Source organism: Heterodontus francisci, chromosome 36 (assembly GCF_036365525.1).
Source record: "Heterodontus francisci isolate sHetFra1 chromosome 36, sHetFra1.hap1, whole genome shotgun sequence".
Classification (NCBI taxonomy): domain Eukaryota; kingdom Metazoa; phylum Chordata; class Chondrichthyes; order Heterodontiformes; family Heterodontidae; genus Heterodontus; species Heterodontus francisci.
In genome coordinates, this window is record NC_090406.1 from 28198092 (window position 1) to 28222152 (window position 24061).

Here is a 24061-nt window from a genome sequence, read left to right on the forward strand (position 1 = left end):
GCTGGGACTGCAGCCCAGCATAAAGGGAAGATGCCTGGGAGCCGGGAAGACAGGTAAGTTTTGGTTGCCTCGCCAGCATTCAGTCCGTAGCTCTGCACTGTGTCCAATTAAAGAGTGTTCTGGGCTTGTAATTTAGAACAGATACCAACCTGCAGGTAAAAGGCAGCTGGTTTCAGGGCAACAAAGAACTCGGCTTTGATTTTGATATCCAGGGTAACCAGCAAAAAAGGCACTAGTGATGAACTTAATTGTCCCAGAACTATTCACCAGAAAGCTATCATGAAACTCCTTTACATCATAATAACAGAAGTTATTTTTGGTATTTCCCTCCAAGCCCCCCCCCCCCCCCCGCCCCCATCCAATAACCCCCAGACCAGAGCGAAAACAATCAAATATAAATAGCCTACTTTTTTCAAATTTGTTCTGATCTCATCTTCTGTGTATATCTATATTTTGAAAAGGATATGAATCATAGAATCCATAGAAAGATTACGTCACAGAAAGAGGCCACTTGGCCCATCGTGTCTGCACTGGCCAGAAATAAAAGAGCCACGCAGCCTAATCCCACTTTACAGCATTCGGTCCGTAGCTCTGCAGGTTACGGCACTTCAGCTGCACATCCAGGCACCTTTTAAATGAGATGAGGTTTTCTGCCTCTACCATCCTTTCAGGCAGTGAGTTCCAGACCCCCACCACTTTGTGGCTTAAAAAAAATCTTTCCTCATCTCTTCTCTCATTTATTAAATAATTCAGCAGGTGGATACCCTGTTTGTGTTCTTATTTACAAAGTATACATCTACCTATAATTACAGCTGGGGAAAAATAGATATTCCTGCACAGTCACGAGGTTAAATTGGGGAGTGGGAAGATCCAAAATGGCAACATCTTTGCAATAAACACATTTTTAAGGCAGTGTAAATTATCATTTTGTGCAAATTACTGTGTATTCTATTGCTGCTTCTATGTTGGATACCCTTAAATTGGTTCAGTATTTACATGAAGATTCGTAATAACAGTGCATACTTTAACATGTTAAAGCCATTCTGTTTTCTCGGACCCTGTAGTTATAAGAATAATGTATGTGTTGAACTAAATATTAACAGGAGTCTCTTGAACTTAGAAATTACTATTGCTTTACATAAGCGTACTTTACAGGTGCATGTGTATTGGGACTTTGAACAAACTCCAGTGTTATAATTACAGGAGTTCTTTTTTGGAAATCTAACCACTCTTTCTCATCCCTTCAGTTCTCACCTCCTAAATGTTAGGGCCATTATTTATGTTTTCCTGTATGGCTTTGAATTTGTCTAGATCACAGTCATGTGAGTCAGCTGAGAAATAATGCAGTGTTTTATTTTCTTCTGTGTTTGTTATAACGGACATTTATTTGTAATGGTTTCCAAAATCTTCATAGCCTGCAGTGCTCATAATAAATTGCCAATAATAACTACAGCAGTGCTTTGCTTTCAGCATGGTGTAATAGCTGAGGATGAAGAAGAATACTTCATAGAGCCCCTCACCACCGTTAAAATGGCTGAATTCAATTACAGTGAAGGAAGCCCCCATGTAGTTTATAAACGATCTTCTCTTCCAAACCAACATCGACACCTTGATGCAACATGTGGTGTTTCAGGTAATACATGACCTTTTTTCATGTTCTCTCCTCAGCAGTGCCAATACATGCTGGTTGAGCTGACCTACTTAGCAAAGTGGCATTCCAAAGTTTCAAACTTGTGCTTCAAAACTCTGTTGGTCCATTTCCTGTTAGTATGTGATCTTAACTTCAGCCCCATGCTTGGAAGGCCGCTTGTGCAGGTGTGCTGTGCATGCACTGGAAGTTCCCCAACTGCCCAGATCGTGGTCAACAGCTGTTGCAGCTGATTTGATGCATGATTTACAAACTTGGACTACCCAGGTCCACTCACTGTTTTTGCTTGTCACTCACCAAAGCACATATGTACAGCTGCAAGAGGGACCCACCACTAGCGCTATTTAAAGGGCTAGGTAACTTGCAGGTAAGGTGATTTAGACTAACATCTATGATTGTAAAGTTTGTGGGAAGCACGCTAGGCTATTTTTTGAGGTGCGGTGGTGAGTTCCTGGATTTTGCAGTAAGTGTTGCTGCATCCTCATAGGGAGGGCAGAAGATTTGGTGATCTATCCACCTAAAGGCTGCAACAGGTATGGGGGCTGCACTTTCAGTACCTCTATGTCTGAAAGGCAACAAGGAGACGGAGCAGACGCTGTGGAGAGGGCAAGCTCTGCCCAATACACTGTGCCAAGTTGGAGCCAGTCTCCTCCATGCTTCTTGACCATGACAGGAGGCTGTCTAGCAGGCCACCACCCAATGCATCCAGCATCACTCACTGTGTGCATCCTCATCAGTGTTCTCCTGTATACAATCCCATCAAAGTCTTCATCAGAATCCCCTGTAACAGGACTCATCTACAACCTCGCCCTCCAATGAGCTGGCAAACAAACTGTCCTTTCCCCCAGTCTGGCTCCAGTCATGCTCAGTGACTCACTAATGCAGATCCCAACTCTATACTAGTCTCTAAGGTATGTGTAGTGCCAATATCTGAGCTGGTGGCTACAAGTGTCAGATCAAGAGATGGGGCCTCTGCTGTGGTGTTGCTCTCTCTCTCTCCCTCCTGGGTGCGCTGTTCCTGAGAAGGCAGCAGTTCTTGGGTGTCTGAAACCAGGAAATCAGAAAGGGGAAGGCTGGGGTGAAGGAAGGCGGGTGGCGTGGAAAACAAGAGCTCCACGGTCACACTTTCAGCAGCTTGCACTTTATGCCATATATCAGGATGAGGATGAGCTGAGAGTCGAGAAGGGGCATAAGGCAGGAATATGCCATCATCCTCAGTGATGCCAGATGCCTGGGCCTCTGTTGCAGCTGGCCCCATGATGCGGAGAAGCACTTCCTCCAGAGGGCTTAGAAGATGTAGGTGTTCTTGTTCCTCACCAGTTCTGCTCTGCTCAGCAGTTATGAACAAACTTGTCCTACAAGAGAGGGAAGAATATCAGTAACTGTGTTGCAGTGTAGTTGGATGATGTGCCTACCACAGCTAAATAGTTGGGGGGTTTGTGAAAGCAACAGGAGCTGGTTATGAGACTGGCATCATTGGAATGTGTGTGAGGTAAGGTGGAGTGTTTGGATGTTGGCTGTGAAGCCTGAGTGCCAGGGAATGCTGTTGGGTAAGTGATGGGACTGTGGTGCATTGAGCAGCATGAGAGGTTTCTGGTGAGGTGGGTATGCGGCCCTTTGAAGATGCATTTACTGATCTTGACCACTCAGGTGAAGCCATTAAGCTTCTTGTGGCACTGCTGCCAGGTCCTCAGGCTCAGACTCCTTGCATTGATCTCTCTGCTTCCATTCCCTTCAGAGGACATTCCTTGAGCATCCCCTGGCCCCACTACGCCCCCACATTCCCTCCCTCCTCCACAGAAACATGACCTCTCTCCTTCACCTCCACTTCCATGACGAAGGACTCCAATGCTGCATCATGAACCTAAAAGCCCTCTCTCTTCCCTAGTGCCCCATTTGTGCAGTTCCTACATGCAGCTATTAGCTCCGTTCCACTGAGTGCAGCTTCCCTTTCAGATTGGTTGACTGCCTTTAAGAGGAGTAGGTTGGCTGCTCCATGTAAGATCAGGGCACACTGCTCAGCCCCCTGCTGGGCGCTTAGGCAGCCAGCAGCACAGACCATCTCACCCCCCCCCACCTTGGGCCAAGGCGACAATCAGGTAAATGAGGAGGCAACACCAAGTTTGGGTGTTGCCTGCCTCAACCGGAATGGGCACAGGCAAATCACAGTTCGCGACCCCTGCACCTGAAAACAGGCCATAATGAATTTTTAGCCCTGAATCTTTTTCATTGCTTTATGGAATAGGGATGATGTTTCACCTTATTGTAGGTCTTATGAATCCAGTTGACATTATAAGTTTCGAAATAAAAACGAGAAATGCTGGAACCACTCAGCAGGTCTGGCAGCATCTGTGGAAAGAGAAGCAAAGTTAACATTTTGGGTCAGTGACCCTTCTTCGGAACTGACCCGAAACGTTAACTCTGCTTCTCTTTCCACAGATGCTGCCAGACCTGCTGAGTGGTTCCAGCATTTCTTGTTTTTATTTCAGATTTCCAGCATCCGCAGTATTTTGCTTTTATTATGACATTATAAGTTTTGTTTTTCAACCACCCGCTAAGGGAATTTTCAGATGATGGTCAAAGAGCAACTGATGGGAAATGAAATAGCTCTGGTTGCAGAGATAATGCATAATCCTGAAATTATTCCACTCCCATGCTCAACATGGTACTTACTCTTCCCACAAGAGGTATAATTTTGAATGCTTACAGTGGTTCTGTTCCAGATGAGAAACCAGGGAAAGGAAGATCTTCATGGCTGAGAAATTTCCAGACTTCAGCAGTGACTCTTTCACCTAATAAAACTCTGCGAAACCAGCTACAATTGAAAAGATCAGTCAGTCAAGAACATTATGTAGAAACCTTAGTAGTAGCAGATAAAATGATGGTTGGATACCATGGACGAAGAGACATCGAGCAATATATTCTCTCTGTCATGAATATTGTAAGTATATTTCATTATTTCACTGTACATTGCACTTTTAAATGCAATTTTCTTTTCACTGCATTTAAATTTCTTTGCTTTTACCCTCTTTCTCCTCCCCCCCCCCCCCCCCACCCCGAACCCTTTAAAAATCTTGCCATGTTCTTTATGCGCATAGACACGTGGGGTTGAATTTTATGAGCGCGCCGCAAATCGCGGTGGCATGCTCTGATCTCGCTGGATGACTCACAAAATTCAGCCCACAGTATATTGTCTAGTCTCTGTCAATGCTTTCCTGAAACAGGCTCCTGGCAGTAACATGGGATAACTTGCTTTTCAAGTTTGCTTTTCATTCCTTGTGGGGATGTGTATAACCTTTGCTCAGCATCTCGTCTTACAGTATAACTGAGATGATGCTATTATGGTCAGTCAAACGATCAATCTGGTGTTGGGGACAGACGATATTGCAAGATCAATGTCCTACATTATCCTAGTGCTAAATAGTGGGGGTGAGGGATGAAGTGAGAGAAAATGTGATAATTTAAAGAGAGAGGAGAATGCAAGAGAGCAAGGTAACAATAAGTGTAATGATAATCAGAGTGTGGCAGGAAGGGACAGAATGGATAGACTTAAGAGTGCACCAGCAGATAAAGCTAGAGGTTGTGAACTAACGGTGTTGGGGGTGGGATGGGTTCGGGTGAAGGGAGATTTAGAAATCCAAAAAGAAAGGTCAAGGCATGGAACGTTGTGGATAAAGACAAGCAGAATGGGACAGGAAGGGATAGAGAGTTTAACAAAAATTGTACATCAGCGAATGAGGTCATTGCAGGGATTAGAAGTAAAAAAATGAAATTAAACGTTCTTTATCTGAATGCGCGAAGCATCTGCAATAAGATAGATAAACTAGTGGCACAAATAGTGGTAAATTATTTAGATCTAATCACCATTACAGAGACATAGTTACAAGCTGATCAAGGTTGGGAAATAAATATTCCAGGGTACACAATATTTCAGAAAGACAGACAGAATGGCAAAGGAGGAGGAATATCCCTGATAGTAAAGGATGACATAAGGACATTAGTGAGAAAGGATCTGGCCTCAGAAGATCATGAAGTAGAATCAGTATAGGTGGAAATTAGGAATAGCAAGAATCAGAAAACACTGATGGGGAGGCTGCTGATCTCACTCAGTGACCAGACAGCAGCACTGGAACCAGGCTTCAGGTAGATCAGGATGGGAGGGGTCTCGAGGGATGTGGTAGGGGGAGTGGGGTCAGCAGCAAGGGCAGGGTTGGCCCTCAGCAGGCCCCACACCTTATCGATGCCGGGTCCCTCTTTCAGGCGCTAAGTGCCTTTGAACAAGGGACCACACCCCACACCCTGGAGCCAGGAAGCAGCCCACACTGCTTTTCATTATTCCTGTTATTTAATACTAATGCAGTGTTTAAAAAATGTATAACTAATGTGTGTGTATATAGCTTTCCCTGATCCATTGTCTGTGGAACTAAATTAGAAGGCACATTTTTAGTACCAGTACGGCTGCTGTACTAAGTCTAGTAGATTTGAAAAGAAAATGGAGAGCTCCAATAAGTTGTGGAATTAGAAATGAGTTTCAAGCTGTGATTGTGGAATTGCAAATACCGAGATGAATTTACCTAAAGTTCATAAAAGAAAAAAGTAATTGGTTAAGTGTTTTGTAGATCTCAGCAAACCAAAATCAATGTGCCCTTTAAAATTTAGTTGCTGTGCGTGGTCAGTGTTTTCAGTGAGGTCCCTTTTAAAAATTTCCAGGTTGCTGAGTGTCTGCGCACATGCACAGCTTCATGGGATCATTTGACAGAGACCCACTTCAGATCCCAACCAGGACTGATATTTTTCTTTGACATGAATCAATAGTGGGATTATCAATCTGTGATGGATTGTCTATTTCTGTCTTTAACAGTGACTGGGCAATTAATGGTTCCTTCTCCCCGATTACATAGGATCAGAGGAACAGAGTAGGTCATGCAGCTCAGCGAGCCTGCCCTGCCATTCAATATGATCATGGCTGATCATCCACTTCAATGCCTTTTTCCCACTCTATTCTCATATCCCTTTCTGTCATTGGTATTTAAAATATGTAAATCTCTGCTTTAAACATACTCAATGACTGAGCTTCCACAGCCCTCTGGGGCAGAGAGTTCCAAAGATTCACAACCCTCTGAGTATTTCTCCTCATCTCTGTCCTGAGTGAGTTCCCCCTTATTTTGAAATTGTGTCCCCTGGTTCTAGACTCCCCAACCAGGGGAAACGTCTTAGCTGCATCTACCCTGTCTATCCCTTTAAGTATTTTGTAGGTTTCAATGAGATCACCTCTCATTCTTCGAAACTCCAGAGAGTTTCCCCAATCTCTCCTCATAGCACAGTCCTGCCATCCCGGGAACAAGCCTGGTGAACCTTCGTTGCACTCCCTCAATGGCAATAATATCCTTCCTAAGGTAAGGGGACCAAAACTGCACATAGTGCTCCAGGTGCGGTCTACCAAGGTTCTATACCATTGAAGCAAGACTTCACTACTCCTGTACTCAAATCCTCTTGCAAAGAAGGCTAACATACCATTTGCCTTCTTAATTGCTTTTAGTGTACCAGATTCCCTTGTCTGAGAGGGCTATTGCCAAAAACAACTTTGCCTCCCTATTATGTAAGAGCAAATAGTTTGGAAGGTTACAAAAAAGAGGGAACGAAGTTATTCAGTATCAAGTTACTGAATTCTTTTTAGAGTTCTTCTGTGATAAAAATGTTTGACTTTAGATACTGCAAAGGAACTTCAGTATTTGGAGAGAATCTTTATTGACAGAGAACTCCCATTTTGAACACTTTGGGTCCATTCGAAACTTTACATTAGCCTGTAGAGAACATCGGACCTTGATAAAGTACAGAACTACTTTGACAGCCCATTTGTGTTTGAAGGTTTAACTATGTAACAAAATGAAACCCTAATGGCCAAAAAATGTTTATTGTAAGACTATTCATGTTGTACAAGTGAAACAGTAACTATATCATCTTGGCAAGTATTAAGATGAATCCAAAATATTTTCTTACGGATGGATATTTATATTTTTTTCTGGGAGGGCAAAGAGTTAGTTACAGATCCTGAACTCAACAGTAGGTTATCTAGTTTGAACAGAGTTGGTTATTAGCAAATGAGCTGGAGAGCCGAGTGCCAAGTCCACCATGAGCTGTTTGAATATCTCTGATAACCTAATGGTCCAGATTTTGCAGTGGTAATGATGTTGAAACTGTTAGTGTTCACCATCATTAATCCATTGACAGTAACTTCGGGAGTCTGCACGTGCATGGAATAACGTGGAAATCCAGAAGGTGCTGTCAGTGACTATACACTCCTCCAAAGGGTGTGCTGTTGAGCTCCCCCCAGAATTGCAATCCCTCGGAAATGAGTGAATTGACAAAAATTTCCATTTTTATGCTGTTAGTCTCACATTAAAAACCCTTGAAAAAGTTTCACTTGCTGAATGAGATGTAACTGAGTTTTTAACAATATACTAAGCTCATAATTACTGTTAGTCACCCTCACTGGTCCTGAAAAGCTAATTTTATATTTATGAAATGTTTGATTTCTCTATTATGATAAAATTTTAAATTTTTAAAATTTGTTTACAATGTTTTAGCTTTTATCTTAATCCAATCATAATATTTCACTCTCTGAATATTTAAATTAAAAGTGAAGGATAATCAGTGCTTTTAACTGCATTGTTTGCTGCTTGTGAGAATACTTCAATGTGATTGGCCACTTACCCTGCTTGATGATATCACTGCTGCTGGACACCTGGAGACCCCCTTGACTTGGCGCCAGATTTAAACTGCCATTGAGAAAGGGGAAATCCATGCCACTGTGATCGCTAGATCTTTGTCGGCAGCTTTCTTCAAGGTCAGGAGTGCTGCATCGATGCTGACAGCAAAATCCAGCCCATTATTTTCACCTTCCCTCTCATAAAGAGCCAGTTAGGATTAAGGATTTGTGTGGAAAATAACAATCAAATCAATTGCTTTGCTGTTGTGGCGCCTTCTGGTACATCAATTGCGACACCCGTCAACTTGGTGCCTCCTTCTTGTAATATGCATGTACATATCGAGAGGACTCATACTACATATAATGTTATACAGTGCTCAGAAATATATCCTGGCTACTTAAATAGGGGTGCACAGTTCAATTCTACAGTGGAACCACTAGAAATCTGGGAGAGTGGAGTGAATGTCCAAAAATGAGACTGCATGTTTTGTTCCTTTTCACAATTGCAAATGCTTTAGTTGTAGAATTTGAAAATTCATTTTCATAATTATTGTGAATGAGTCGATTGTCCCAGAGTTGAAGTATATAAGCACAAGTAAGAAAATCTGCTTGAATTTGCTCGACAATAGGTCAAATATACATTTGGCAAGATCTGTTGGTGGGGGAGCATTTACTATGATCAGACATGGCTCCTTTGGCCTCCAGATTTTCTGTTCCAAAGGAACTGTAAGCAGGAAGATGACCTGGGAGTATGCAGTAGTGAGTCCTTTTGCTACATCCCTTCCTTTGCATGCTTGGGCATATTTGTGGAATCTTTGAAGGGGGAAGGATTTTTGGTGCATTATTTTCAGCTGACCATGGGCCGGATTTTATTCTGACAATGGGGATCCTGGCGGCAGGCAGGAAGGTGGGGGAAGAACCCGCTTTGGCCCTCCTTCAGGAACCTGTTGCAATTTAACAGCATGCAGCCAATTAACTGCCCGCTGTTGGGGATGCCGTCCCTTCAAGGGATGCACTCCCACCTTCAGAGCTGCCAGCCAATTGGAGGTCCAGCAGCTTTGCAGTACCAGAAGCACCACCGGGAGTAGTGGCTGTTGCTGGTACTGCAGGAGGTCTGCAGCACTGACGATGTCAGAGACCCCGAGACAGGTGAGTGGGGTCAGGGTTTCCAGGATCAGTCAGGCAGGCCCTGGTGACAAGATGGGGTGGGGCGATGGTTGGTGAGGGTGGGGGTGTGGACTCATCCTGGGGTGCAGATGGTTTTTCCCCAAAGGAGGGACCCTGACCCCAGAGGCCACCAGTGCTCATCTGGCAACGGCTCCAAATGGCGACGGACCTCTCCGTCCTTCACAAAATTGGTGGAGGCAGGAAGTGGAGGTCATTAATTGGCTACTTCAGGGCCTCAATTGGCCTTGGGTGGGAAGGCCGTCCTTTGCCTTCCCCATCCTGGATAAAATGGCAAAGGGCCCGGAAAACCTCAGGAAGGCACCCCTGCCTTTTTGTTTGTCCCCGAACCCCCCCCCCCCCCCCCCCGCAACCTCTGTTCCCACATCCAAAGGCGGGATAAAATCCTGCCTCATATCTCTTACCACTGCAGATCGAGATTCTGACATCTAGCCTCTTTTTTTGTAGTCTTTTTCCATAGTGGTTGGCATAAGTCTTAAGAGAATAGGAAAATCCACAATGAGAAAAGGCTGATCCGGCTCATGTATCCAATCCTCTCACTGAACTGTCATGGAGCTCTAATTTCCTTCTCCTACCTGCCTTGAAAACTAATAGCATGCAGTGTTAAATGTCTGTTTCAAGAGTGATTTTGAGTTAAATATTGAACCAGATCCTTTTTAAGGCTGACAGTTGACCCTATGTCAACTCCCTTCCGTGTTACTTTGTTCCACATGTTCATTATCTTGTAGTGTAAAAGGTTTTTCATATTCTCTAACCTTGCTCAAAACTCATGGATTTTCTACTGTGTCTGCTTATTGCTCAAGCTAAGAACTTTATTGACTTATCTCTATCCTTCCATTATTTTGGAATGAAAGTATGTCACCTGAGTTTTCCTTTATAACTAAGGCCTGAAATTATCCCAGTTACTTTTCTCTAAATCCTTTCTAATGCTTCAAATCCTTTTGCTGCCATGCACTTCATAAAATGCCAGCATATGAGCCATAATGAAAATGATTGTGGTACATCGAGACACAGGTTGGTGAATTCAGTTCACAGTATGTTGCATCTTGAACGTTATAGTAAGGCACTGAAGGAATTGTAAGCCTCAGTGTGAAATGATATGCATAATTCTTTGTCAGATGGTGTGATGTGGAGCAAAGCTTTCCAACTGTGGCCAGTGGTCCACCTGCAGGTTGAAGCCCTGGCAATCTGCTACATTCCATTCTACAATATTTACATTTATGTTTATATTTCCTGGTCACTGCTTTCTCTGTTTGAAATTATTGAGCCTGGAGATTTGGAAAAAATCTCTTCTTCATACTGTTGCCTCATTGGTGGACACGTCCTATAATCCAGACAGTAAAATCTGTTGGTCTCTACAGCTTAAATTGAGACAGGAGAGGAGGTGAAATAACTGATTATTAAGGTTGGGTGCAAATGTGATGTTAGAGCTTTTTGAGTATGTGAGAGACATAGAATTGGGCATGTAACTGTAGGCCTGTTTTCTGTGCTAAAATGCACTGTCGCCAGGCTACATTTTAACCGCAGGCGCAATTACAGTTTTTGTGCAATACCCTAATTAAAGCTTTAAAAATTATTCCGTGCCAGATCAATTGTGTTCGTAAAAGTGTCATCTGGTACCAATTTCATTTTTAAGACTGTTTGTTTTTTTTTTGTTTTCTGGAGGTCAGGTTGCCAAACTTTTGCAAGACTCCAGTATAGGAAACATTGTGAATGTGGTAGTAACGAGACTCATCTTACTTACTGATGACCAGGTAAGAATGACTTTTGTGTGCCCTCCTCTTAGATGCCTTATGTGTCGCTGTTGCAATATTGTCCTGACAAGCATCTCATCTCATGCTCCAAAAACATCAGCTCATCCTAAGCTCTGCTATCCATAACCTATCCAAACCAGGTCTTGCTCACACATCACCATTGTTCTCACTGACCCGGTTCCCCAATGCCTTGAAAATAAAATTCTCATCCTCCATGGCCTCGTCTCTCCTTATCTTCTCCATGCCACTATCCCACCCCAGCCCGAAAACTCTCCATTCCTCGGACTCCGGCCTTTTTGTGTATTCCCCAACCCTGTCCCTTCACACCACTACCATTGGCAGAAATGTCTTTGGCTGTCCAGGCACCATGCTCCAGAATTGCCTCCCTAGACATCACTACATTTCTACCACCCTTGCTTCCTTTTCAATCCCTTAAAATGCACTTCTGTGACTAAGCTTTGGTTACTCTTCCTACTCTCTACTTCTTTAGCTCTCCGTCAATTTTTACTTTTCTTGATGCAATGCTGCAGGTTTGACGTCTTTATAAGAGGCAGGAGCTGGAAATGGGGCCTGATTTTAACTCTGTGCAAGTGAATGGGTTTTGAGTGAGTTAAAATCTTGTCCCATGCATTCTTAACACAAGTTTGCCTATCAAAAACTTTTTTGAAATTTCACATGCTTGCTTATATATGTGCTATCCTCAGAGGAAAACAAGTAAACTCCATTCCTTTAGTATGTGATGGATACATATCAGTTTACGAATGAAGACAACCTTACTTCGTAGGTAATTGTTCTGCCATCAGGGCCATTATTTTAAGACTTATTCAATTTTCTTTATTCTTTCATTGATTGTGGGCATCGCTGGCAGGCCAGCATTTGTTGCCCATCCCTAATTGACCTTGAACTGAGTGGTTGCTAAGCCATTTTCAGAAGGCAGTTAAGAGACATTTCTGTAGGTCTGGAGTCACATGCAGGCCAGACCAAGTAAGGACGGCAGATTTCCTTCCCGAAAGGACATTAGTGCACCAGATGGGTTTTTACAACAATCAATGGTAGTTTCATGGCACCATTCATGAGACTAGCTTTCAATTTCAGATTTTAATTAATTAATTGAATTTATATTCAACCAGCTGCCATGGTGGGATTTGAACCCATGTCCCCAGGGATCCAGGGCTACAGCAGCAGATGAGTGTTTTGTTATTTTGGCTTAATGCTGCAGTTTCAGAAATTAAAGGGAGAATTCTATTACTATTTCCCACAGCTTAAATCATTTTGCTTCTTCTACTCCTTCCCCTTTGCTGAAAGGTGGTAGAGAAAACCTAGATGTTGCTGCTTTTTAGCTGGCTGAAAATATGTCTTTTAAGACATAATGGGGTCCACGGTTAACCTTGTTGTGCCTATGTTATAGGCCTAAAATGATCGGAATGATACTAATTTAGCAACTCAGGGGTCCATGCCTGATCTGCACAAGAAAATATTGAAATGATGTTCCCATACGAATTTGAGACACAGACTCCTAAATTTGTTTGCCATAGTTGGAGCTTGCAATGGCATTTTCAGGTCTTCAACAGTGTAACTAGTGGTCCTTAAAGCAACCACTAGAGGCTGCTTAAAAACGTCAAGAAACTTAGAACATTTTGTGGCGTCAGAAGGAGTGGGAGTGCCCACCGTTCATTTAATTTATTTTGATGAGGCCCGAGAATGAATTTATTTTGGTCCTCAGTTCTCTTTGTGTTGGTGTGCCATCACTGTGCGCCACCAGAATCATGCCCAGTTTGGGGCACGAAGAATTTAAGCGCCAGTGGTTTTAGATAAAGAATATAAGGCCTGGCCTTTTCATGCCTTACTTAAATGCCATCTTACAAAAATATACATGGGGCTGGATTTTCCCTCGGGGGGGATGGGGGGTGGGAAACAGAAGTTGGACTGTTTCTGGGTCCCGAACCTTCCCCCGGGGCAAACAATCACTTGTTAGCATTCTGAAAGGGGCACCCCCTTAATTGGCATGGAGACCGTTCCCCATCCAATTAAGGGCGATGGGCGGGTTCTTGAAGCCAGAGGCCTTCCAGTTTGACAGGAGCTGCAGCCTGCAATGGATGGTAAGTAACTGAAAGGGTACTTCAACATGGAGGCACCCTTGCACCAATTTTTTTTCAATCTTAAATTTAAAAACAGACACAGCTGCCAGGCCACCACTGTTTAGGGGAATCCCTTTACAGGGTGGCCTGTGGCTGCTCCTGCATGTAGATAGGTAGAGAGGGTCTCTAGGCCTGCCTGGAGCATTGGCCCCCTGGTCTGCCACCATGTACCGGCTTCCAGGCACCTAAACTGGCTCCCGCCGCTGCGAGAAACAGGAGGCCAACTGGAAAATCCAAGTTGGCTTCTTTTAATTGGCCTTAACAAGGCTCTTAACAAGTTAATTGGCGACCCCCCTGCCCATGCAAAAACTGGCCAGGGCTAGGAACGGCTGTGGGAAACCGCCACGCTGACTGGCCCGGGTATTTAAGGCACTGTCCACCTCCATTCCACCTTTGGCGAAGCCCAAAAATCCTGCCCACGTTTATTGTTTCAGGCTCTAATTCTGTTTATTTGTATATTTTAGTTATCATAGAAATTAAACACCATTGCAAAAGGTAGCATTTAGAATTATACAATAGCTTATATGCGATTTTATTGTTTCTTAATATATTGTCTTTATGTTTACATTTTAGCCAAATTTGGAAATAAATCATCATGCTGGTAAATCACTTGATAGTTTCTGTAAGTGGCAGAAATCTATTCTTTCCCGCAATGGTAATGGAAATGCCATCCCTGACAATGGAATCGCTCACCATGATAATGCTGTGCTTCTCACCAGGTAGGCCCTCTATCCTAAAAATAATTGTATTTCATTAAAGAAAGACATTAAACATTTTGGCTTCTAAAAGTAATTCCCACCAGCAAAATACGTTTTTTACCTTTTTTTTAACCAAGGGTGTCATTGCATTTTTTTTTTAAAAGAATTTATCATGTATAGAATGCATATTCCAAATTATTTGGGCACAGACCTACATCCCAGCATTTATTTGAACCCAGAAGAGGAGCACATGTTTTTTTGGCCTATCAATTGGTCACTAGGTGGAAACTTATGTTTCACCTTTACCTACAAGCCTGCATCTGAACAACCTGAGTCCTGTTGGATCCAAGAGAAACTCTTTGGAGAGGAGTGGGACAGTGTGAAGGCTATAAATGTGGGGAACAATGCTAACCATCAGGTCAGCATGAGAACATGGAATGTGCTATTTGTGAGGCCTCCAGTGTATGGCATATTCTAGTTGGATGAAATATGGTAAGTGGGAGCAGGTTTTGCTGACCGTGAGTAATTCTAAATGACTGTTTTTGGCCGCTTTCCCTGCCGGAATATCATGACCTTCCATCTATTTATTTATTATGGGAATACCTCTAGTCTGTTCCCTAATCATCTCCTGTTTGAGCGTTTTCCTTTGTTTGTGTGCTATCTTATTTCAATGGACTGAAAATCAGGTGGGCTCTATAAAGGGTTTATGATTCATCCCACCAGATTACCAGGCAGTGAAGACAAAAGTTTACTGCCATGTCTCCAGCTCGGCACTTCTCTTACCTTTCCGATATTAACTAGAACATGGCACCAGGAATAATCCTGACATTAGTACCGTCATGGTCCTGCTCTTTAACCCGATTCTCAGTTGGTGAAACTCCCTTTCCAGGACCCCAATTTTATTTCTTTTTACGTGATTGATTCCAGCATGAGCCATGACTCTGGCTTGTTCCCCTTCACTCTTTAAAATTGTCTGCATATGCTTATTGATATTCATTGCTTTGGCACCGAGGAGGCAGAGCATCACTCATAATGGATTGCTACAGCTATTTGGCATGTTCAGTACAATTGCAGCACGGCGAAAGTGAGGATTGTGCATAAAGGCAGCACTAGGGACTCAAAAGAAATATACACAAAATGATGAAAGCACAGTCTTCTAAATACACAAAATAAAATGCAGGCAATAAAGTAACAAACAAGTTTTAAGAGACATCATTAAGCAGACATCATACACTGCCTGGTTGGCAAATTCATTTTTATGCGTGAGGTTAATGCTGTGGGTACACTCGGGCACATACGCATGAAAATCCACATGGGACTAGACTTGTCTTTATTTAAGTATCAATGAAAGACCAGCGTGCTGGTTACAGGGTCTCCTTCACCTCCCCTGCAACACACCTACCTCGTAACAGCCAACGTGCAGCAAATGTGGCGTGAGGGCCTGATTTTAATAGCCCTGTCAGTAGCACAGCCTCTCACAAAATTGGGGATCATAAGCACACAAGAACTTTTGATCCTGTGAATCGCAATGTTGACATCTTTAGTGCAAAATTAACAACAAGCTGACTGGGTAACTTGCAGAGGTATCTCTTCAACTTGTATTTCCACATCCAGCAACCTGGAGAAGACATAAAGGGAATGGATTTCCTTGTCTGCTGTAATTTTCCTATGTAAGAAATGTGACTGGGGGCTGAATTTTCCAGCAGGCGTCGAGGGCCCAACATTGGGACCATATGCAGGTCCTGACCATGATGGCGTTCAATTCCCACCCATCTGTGCGAATTTCCAAGATTTGGCCAATTACCATGCTGTCTCCGGGAGCCCAATCCAATTAGGATGCTGTGCAGGCGGGAGGGCCAGTCGGAGTGCCTGAGGCTGTGGGTGGCCTTCAGCCCCACCGGGAGAGGTAGACACTGCCGATGCATGTAGGGGACTGCGAGAGCACCTCAAAATGGAGATGCCCTGTGGAGACTTCTCAATTTTTTTTAAATAAGTGAGGCCACAACTGACAGGCAATCATTGAAGAGGGGAAACCCCTCCGCAGGATGGCTTGTGGCCGCGGCTGTGACCGCTGATCTCCGGAAGGAGAGGGAGATTTAAAGGAGGTCTCGACGTCCTCCCACCCCCTCAGCCTACTGCCCAGAGGCTGCATCCAGCAAATGGCCAGGCTTCAGTTCCAGCTGGTGACCCCGCAAAAAAATTGTGTGAAGGTGGCAACGCCTTGGGCAACCGGCACACCACTCTCCTACCGAAATTGCCGGCTCACCCACCTGCTAACCTGCCTCTGCCCCCATGGCAAAATCCAGCCCTACATTCCAATAAAGTTCAAGTGCTTTGAAATTTCCTAAAGGCCTACCATATAAATTTAAGTTTGTTTATTCCCCATCTGAAATTTACGATCGCAGCACAGCCCAGAGGTTGGACCTTGGCCCGTTTGATCTCTATACGGGCAGTTGTACTCTGTCTTTACAAACTGCGCCATCATTTTATTTTTAAAATATAAACAGAAACTGCTAGAAATACTCAGCAGGTCTGGCAGCATCAGTGGAGAGAGAAAAACAGAGTTGAAGTTTCAGGACTGTGACCTTTTCATCAGATGTCCTGAGGAAAGGTCACAGACCTGAAACACTAAAATAAAAGCAAAATACTGCGGATGCTGGAAATCTGAAATAAAAACAAGAAATGCTGGAACCACTCAGCAGGTCTGGCAGCATCTGTGGAAAGAGAAGCAGAATTAACGTTTCGGGTCAGTGACCCTTCATCGGAATGTTTATGACCTGAAACATTAACTGTGCTTCTCTCTCCACAGATGCTGCCTGACCTGCAGAGTATTTCCAGCACTTTGTTTTTATTTCAGATTTCATGCATCTGCAGTATTTTGTTTTTTTTTTAATTGCCCATTTGATGGATTATAGAAGGGCTACTAGCTCTTTGAAAGAGCATTCCCCAGGTTAAAGGTTTTAGTTGAAGTATTTTTTTGTAATTGAGAAAACAAACTTCAAAACAATTTATGTAGCTGAAATTGAACAATGTTGATCAATGTCTGGAATTACAAACCAAGTTAACTGTACTTTTTTCAGTGATCTGAAATGGGCTTGATAAGGAGCCATAATTGCAACTGTGCCAGAAACAAATGTGTTTTACATCTGATTGCACTGTCTTGTGATTATTGTACGGACATTTAGAATTCTCTTTTTTTTTTCAAATGACTGAAATGTCAGGACTTTGAATAGGTCCAGCTGTTTTTGGAATATATTGGAGTGCAGAGCGCTAAAAAGATCAGACACTAAGGGACTGACTTTCCCCTACTGGTACAAGTCATGTCTAACAGATTAAGATCAGGCTAATCTCACCCAAATAGCAGTGTCCTAATAGAAGTCATATTTCCTTAGTCAGTTTCTTTGCACAATTATTCATAAATCCAAGCATGGAGCATCCAAGTAATGACAGAAAAACTGCATATAAATGAAAATTAAAGTGATGGGATAATTGAAGGGAGAATGTCAAATGGGGGACAAAAAGACTTGAAAGGCATCTCAAACCATTAGCAGTCTTTGTCAAGAAGTGACAGACAGAAGTGAAAGGAAAGGAAGCCTCATATGGAAGCTTGAGGCGGCAGGTGAGTGATTTATGTCAGCAGTAGGCAGACCGTATACAGACAGTTCCTATAACGATCAGATAGGTGCTAAACATGCCTGTAAATATGTTTGCTGGTATATTAGCAGGTGACACCGATCAGGATTTGCTAGCTGATCTGCCTGGCGTGTTTAATTTCATAGTGCCACATAAAACTGCAATTGGAAGACTCTGAAGAACTATCCACATATTGGTTGTCAGGCCTTTGCATATGCATCTTGTGTTTTTCCTACCTGTCATCACAAGGGGAGGTGGTGGCGTAGTGGTAAAGTCGCTGGGCTAGTAATCCAGAAACCCAGGCTAATGATCTGCGGACGTGGGTTCGATGGTGAAATTTGAATTCAATTAATAAATCGGGAATTAAAGAGCTAGTCTAATGGTGACCATGAAACCATGGTTAATTGTTCTAAAAACCCATCTGCTTCACTAATGTCCTTTAGGGAAGGAAATCTGCTGTCCTTACCTGGTCTGGTCTACATGTGACTGCAGATCCACAGTAATGTGGTTGACTCTTAAATGCCCTCTGAAATGGCCTAACAAGCCACTCAGTTCAAGGGCAATTAGGGATGGGCAACAAATGCTGGCCTAGACAGTGACACCCACATCCCATGAACAAATAATAAAATAAATCTCCCTGGGAAATTAGAGCCCCTGCATGTGTTTATCTTCTGCCAAAGCGAGGTCTGGTCACCTACAGAATGCAATGCTAGTATGTGGAAACGAGCAAATTGGTACAGACTACCGGTCATGCATCCTAATCCACATGACTTCCCTTTAGTGACTGACCTGCTCTTCATCTCAGTTAATTGATGAACCCTCATCACTGACTTCCCAACCAGTGAAAATAGTTTTTCTTCAGTAACCCATTCGAACCTTACCCCATTTTAAAACACTCTATTAACTCTTCTCTTGACCTTCTCTACTCATGTGAAAATAGTGCCAGGATCTCACCTGATCTTTTGTGACCAGTCTCGTGAGACACCTTATTAGTGTCTTCTGAAAATCCATTTATACTTCATCCACCGTATTTGCTATGAAATCAGACCCTTCAAAACAAAACTCCACTACTTACATACTGACCTACAGAACTTAGAAAAACTAAGCAACAGCCTCAAAAAAGTTGACAGAAGCCGAAAAATGTTGACAACTCAAAATGAAACATACAATGAAAAACAGCCCTGAATAAATGCCTACGAAAGGCTTCTCCATGGAGTTGAAGAATCCTAAACAAATGAAGTTGGGAAGATTGGACCAGTTACCAGCGAGTCCAAAATTACAGAAAAGGACCAATAACCAGGTATTAAGTTGGTAATTTGTCTCACTCACAATCCGATTGAGTAATGTAGGACATTGATTTGTCAGTGTTGTACAGTGGGGGCATTTTACAGAGGTTGGTGTGAAGGAATATTATTGAGCGAAGTAATGGGAGGTTTGCATAAAGATATTATGGAATATAAATAGTGAAAAAATGTTCCACTCCAGCATTAAAATCCCTCAACTTGAGCACAAAATTCATTTCCTTTCACCCCATATATAAAAAAAGCTTAAAATAAAACCTCCAGTACTCAATGTATTAGACATATATAGAAAGTTAAAAACTTGAAGAAACCAAATGGAAAATTAGAAAGAACATGTTCAGTTTTTGGGTTAAGGTTTTTACGCCTTTTGCTGGCTACCATTCCAAACAGAATTTTTTTTTTTTAATATTCCAAGTTCATTCGTTTTACAGTATTGGCTTCGTGCAGAAAATAAATGCATTGCATATGTGCAAATGTTAATAATTTGTCAGTGTTATTCCCAGTTGCTTATTGCTGCCAATTGCAGCAACATTCTTATCTGATAATATCCATTCTCAGAAATGTCAGTTTAAAAACTTACTGAGACTAGTGTAACATGTTTTTATATGCATAATCTTTCTGCACTGAAATAATCCTGTTGAAGATGGAACAGTTTTCCTTATACTAGATGTCCCGTGGTTGCCTAGGGGGTTTTGGAAGCTTTATAATGACAGAGGCCTTTTATTAGGTTGGATAACGGAACACGGACTTGTATGAATTGGGTCAAATCTGGAAGCATTTGGAAGGGAACTTGGTGGTCTGGCAGTGGGAGGGAGGCTCTCAAGATTTTGATAAAACTGGTGAGTTTGACAGTATTGGAGGTTTCTGGGATCTGGCGCTATTGAGAGGAGCGGAGTCTAACAGCCTTGAGGTTGAAATAGGTCCAGGGAATGAGACCCAACCTACTCATAGGCTCTTTTGAACCATCAGGCCCCAGCCTTGCATTGTATTCCTGCCTATAAGCTGCCTCCCGTTGCATTTTGCAGCCCCATTTGCAGCCTCACATACCAACCACACTGCTCTCCCAGCATCATTTGATTTCTCTCTTTGTGGTTCTGCTATAAAATATTTAATAATTTTTTCCTTCTTTAATATTTGGAAACTCACTGGCACAGTTTCCTGATTTGCTGTCCCAGTGTATGTTAGAAGCACAAGTGTATTATATACACCTCCCTACCTAGATTTTCCCAGGCCCAAATTCATCAGTCTGCACTTTTTTCACAGTGAAGGACACCTGCCACGCACATCTCCATTCTGTTAACTAAAAGTTCCTGTAACCTATTCATTTAGCATAAATCCCAATTGCTCTGCACATTATGTGTCACATAAAAACTTCTGAATTGCTTCATTAATGTCCTCATCCAAATAATGTATGAAAATGAAGAACAGTGGTGCCAACATAGAGCCTTAAGGGACTCCACTTGTGACCTGACCCATACATTGAAGTAATAAATTAAAAGGTCCAAAGGCGGTAGGACCATCAGGTAGGAGGGGAAAACCCGTCTGCAGGCCTATTCACGGGTGGAGCTGTGGCCTTGTTATTGGGGCATAGAGCTTCCATTGGCCCCCTAGCCTGCCGCCAGAGGCTGCCTCAATTGAGCCAGCGGCCTCCCCAAACAGCGAGGGGCCGCTCTGATATTGGTAAAATGCTGGTGCAAAATGGCCCCTAAGTGGGCCTTTAATAGCACTCTGGGCAGCTGACCCGGTTCCCAGCCCACCCTTGGGAAAGTCCCCTGGAAGCGGGAATGCGTCGGGTAGCCGCCCTGATGCTGCTCCCCCCTATTTTCCCAGGCCTCCATTTCCAATCCTGACTCCATGGGGCTGGGATAATCCAACCCTTGGTTGCCCCACCCCCTCCACAACCCTCAATAATGGTTGGCAAATTGAAATCCCCGATACAGAAACAATAGCCTGTTCTATGGTCCTTCTAATTTGCTTACAAAGTTCCACATCTTGCTGTACCTTTTGGCCTTAAGGCCTATAACAGATCACCTGTATGATCTAACTTCACCCAAATTGTTTCTGATTCTCTCATTTCAACAATCCTTGCTCTCTATTGAAAGAATGAGGGTGAATTGGTCTTGGGAGGTTGTAAAACTGGCAATAGAAAAGAAAATCAAGTGAAGTGTAGAATGGGCTGAGTATGTATAATTGGCCATTTTGAGTTATAACCATTTTGAATTATGCCCAAGATAAATTTCATTTCTAATTTTCTGTAATAAACAGAACTACACACTTTTTTTTTGTTTTGTCTTGTCAAGTACTTTGGAATCTTCTGTAAACCTTTAACTGAACTTGTTATTTTTTATATCTAACCATGTTTTAGTGCTGCTCCTGACACCTGACTTTCCCACAAATGCATTTGTCTTCTAGTCCACCATTTTTATTTCTAATATAATTCTAGAATTTACACTACATTTGAAGGTTCTTGTTACATATCCTTCATGGATTTCCATAAATCACCTTGATCCTATAATTTATGAAGTAGGGGAGGTAAAGAAGCTTTCTTCTGTAACAATTGGCGTGGCCTTTAAAAGTGTAATAGGCACAAGCATAATGCCTCTGATGTCACCATATCTATATTTGGTGTGCCGTCATGAACTGTCTCTTCTCATGTACAGTGCTATCAGAATCTCAAAATGAATTCCCTGTCTTATCACTTTCCCGTAAGTTGAATATGTTCTTCAGTTCCATCTTTGCAAAGGAACAGGACAGTACAAAGACTGCAACAAAGTAGGTGTTCTAGAATTACCTAAATGAACTGTGGAAAAAAATTTACATTAGAACAAAGTTGCAGCTGGATATTAGTGGCAAGATTCAGGTGTATAAAGCATTTAGCCAGATAGGATTCATTTGAGAGTTGTTAGATAACTCAGCGATGTGCAAATGAAATCACTGGGACAAATATTTTAGGGATTCCTTAGATAAAGGGTAGAATGAGAGAATAGAAAATGTATTGCTCGTACTTCCAAAATGGATCTGGGAGTATCTCGGGAATGTATGGATCACACCAATACCAGGAAAAGTTCTAAAACTGGTTGTCAAGGATAAATTGATGGAATATACAGGGAAGTAGAGTCACAATTTGGATTGCTCAGCCTCAGCATGCATCAACTTTTTCCCATTATAAGTTTCTAGTTGACATTTGTGATTAGCTTTGTCTGGTTTTGTCAATGTGAGTCTGTCACCCTGTGGTTGTGTAGTCTGGCCGCTGAGTCTCCACAAATCACTAAAATTGCTTTGAATATTTTTTTTGTCTTTTTTTTTCTCCTCAGTAACTGCAATTTCAATTGAGGGTTTAAGAAAAATTCAAATTCAAAAAAATATATATTTCACTTGAAATGTACTTCACCTGTTGTGACCCAAGCATGCCCAAATTTCCAGCTTTGGTTTCCTAGTTCATCTGAGGAGTGTCAGTCCATTTTTGTTCCGACCTCAAGTCAAGTGCTGATATTGGATATCGTTTCACACTAATGCGACGGTTATAATGTAAATGCACCCTAATAACTTTTCCTAAGAAGAATGCTGCAGCCATCAGATGGCCTAGCCTTGATTGCCCATTGGGGGAAAAGTGTATTCTTTTTTGGAGCTATGGGCTGGCTGTGGTCCCGAATCCCCAGCCATGAGCAAGCTGAGATGGGAGTAGCATTAATAACTGTTCTTCAGCTGTGAGTCAGCCTCACGTCAGGTTTTCACAATGTGACCTGTGAACAATACTTCAAATTTCGTCTTCACTTTTTTTAATGCCTTCCTACAGTGCTGTAAATAGAGGTCCATAGAGTCTTTTACGGCACAGAAAGAGGCCATTCGGCCCATCTAGTCCATGCCGCTCTCCATGGAACTATCCAGTCAGTCTCACTCCCCTGCTCAATCCCTATAGGCCTGCAAATTTATTTCCTTCAAGTGGCCATCCAATTTCCCTTTGAAGTTCATTAATTTATTTTTTGTTCTGCTGGTTTTATAACTGGGAAATGCAAATTATTCATCATCTCAAACTTAAGGGAAGAAGGATGCAGATGGAAAGTCCTGCTCTGCTGTTTATATTTTTGAATCCCACTCTCCAGTTTCTGTTTAAATTACACTCTGCTGCCGGTGAGTGTTTCTAAGTCACACTCTGTTGTCTGTTCCTTAAGTCCTGCTCTGTTGTTTGTGTAATGGGAAGTCTGCTGTAAAATTAGTGTTGAGTCATTTTTTATTTTGGTTTACTTCCACTGTTATTTCAAGGCTAGTTGGAGTGAATGAAAGGCATTCAATAAAGCAATATATGCGGACGAACAGTTTGAGAATGCTCATCTAAAGTTTCTTCTCTGGATAGCAATAAATCCAGATGTGACCAGGATTGGCTTCCTGCACTGTGCTGATTCACATAGCAGACAAGCAATTGGCTCATTCAATTTAATAACAAAAAAGTGTTCATTTCTTTGCTAATCTTGAGACCGGTGAAATATAATTTTTACAGCTTCCAAAGTACTTGGGAAAATAGATATTTTCATGGCCACAAAAGAATATTGCAATTCATCTGGCCAATCCCAGTGTCTGGGAAACCTCTGGGAGCCACAAGAAAACCTTGGGACTCCTCTGCCCCAGGCTTCCCCATCACCTGACTATAATTACTTCCAGACCTCATCTTTCATGCTACGGACTTTTCCTTGAGGTTCTGGTGGCGGGTCGGGGGGACCGGGGGACCCATCTGCTACTTGAAATACTGCGCCTGATTCCAGGCTAAAATCTCTCCAAGCCTTCCACGATGAGGGGATGAGAGTTTAACCCTTGTCCCCCACCCACTTCTATACACCAAACTCACCTCCTGTTAAGATTGGTCCCTATATCTTAGAATACTTCTTATTTTCCTCCATCAAATTTTTATTCTACTGTTGTTTGAAATTGCTGATGTGATCAGTCTCCATTGGCTCTCTTGCCGTCCATTCATATATTCACCACACTTTGCATCAGTAG

At 42.6% G+C, this 24061-nt stretch overlaps 1 protein-coding gene and 1 long non-coding RNA gene across 3 annotated transcripts in view; one reads left to right on the top strand and one right to left on the bottom strand.

The window, feature by feature from the left end:
• Positions 1 to 24061, top strand: part of adamts10 (ADAM metallopeptidase with thrombospondin type 1 motif, 10) — a 202042-nt gene that overhangs the window by 76593 nt on the left and 101388 nt on the right. Inside the window, exons 5-8 of the mRNA XM_068016396.1 lie at positions 1471 to 1633; positions 4372 to 4589; positions 11213 to 11296; positions 14008 to 14153. Coding sequence (XP_067872497.1) covers positions 1471 to 1633; positions 4372 to 4589; positions 11213 to 11296; positions 14008 to 14153 — 611 coding nt within the window. The remainder of the gene's footprint in view (positions 1 to 1470; positions 1634 to 4371; positions 4590 to 11212; positions 11297 to 14007; positions 14154 to 24061) is intronic.
• The window catches only part of LOC137351690 (uncharacterized), a 49647-nt gene continuing 39585 nt past the window's right edge, over positions 14000 to 24061 (bottom strand). The window contains exon 4 of one of the 2 annotated variants that reach the window (XR_010969559.1): positions 14000 to 14167. This is a non-coding gene — a long non-coding RNA (uncharacterized lncRNA). Of the gene's footprint in view, positions 14168 to 15551; positions 15751 to 24061 lie in introns of those variants that run through there. The other variant, XR_010969558.1, reaches the window with a different exon arrangement.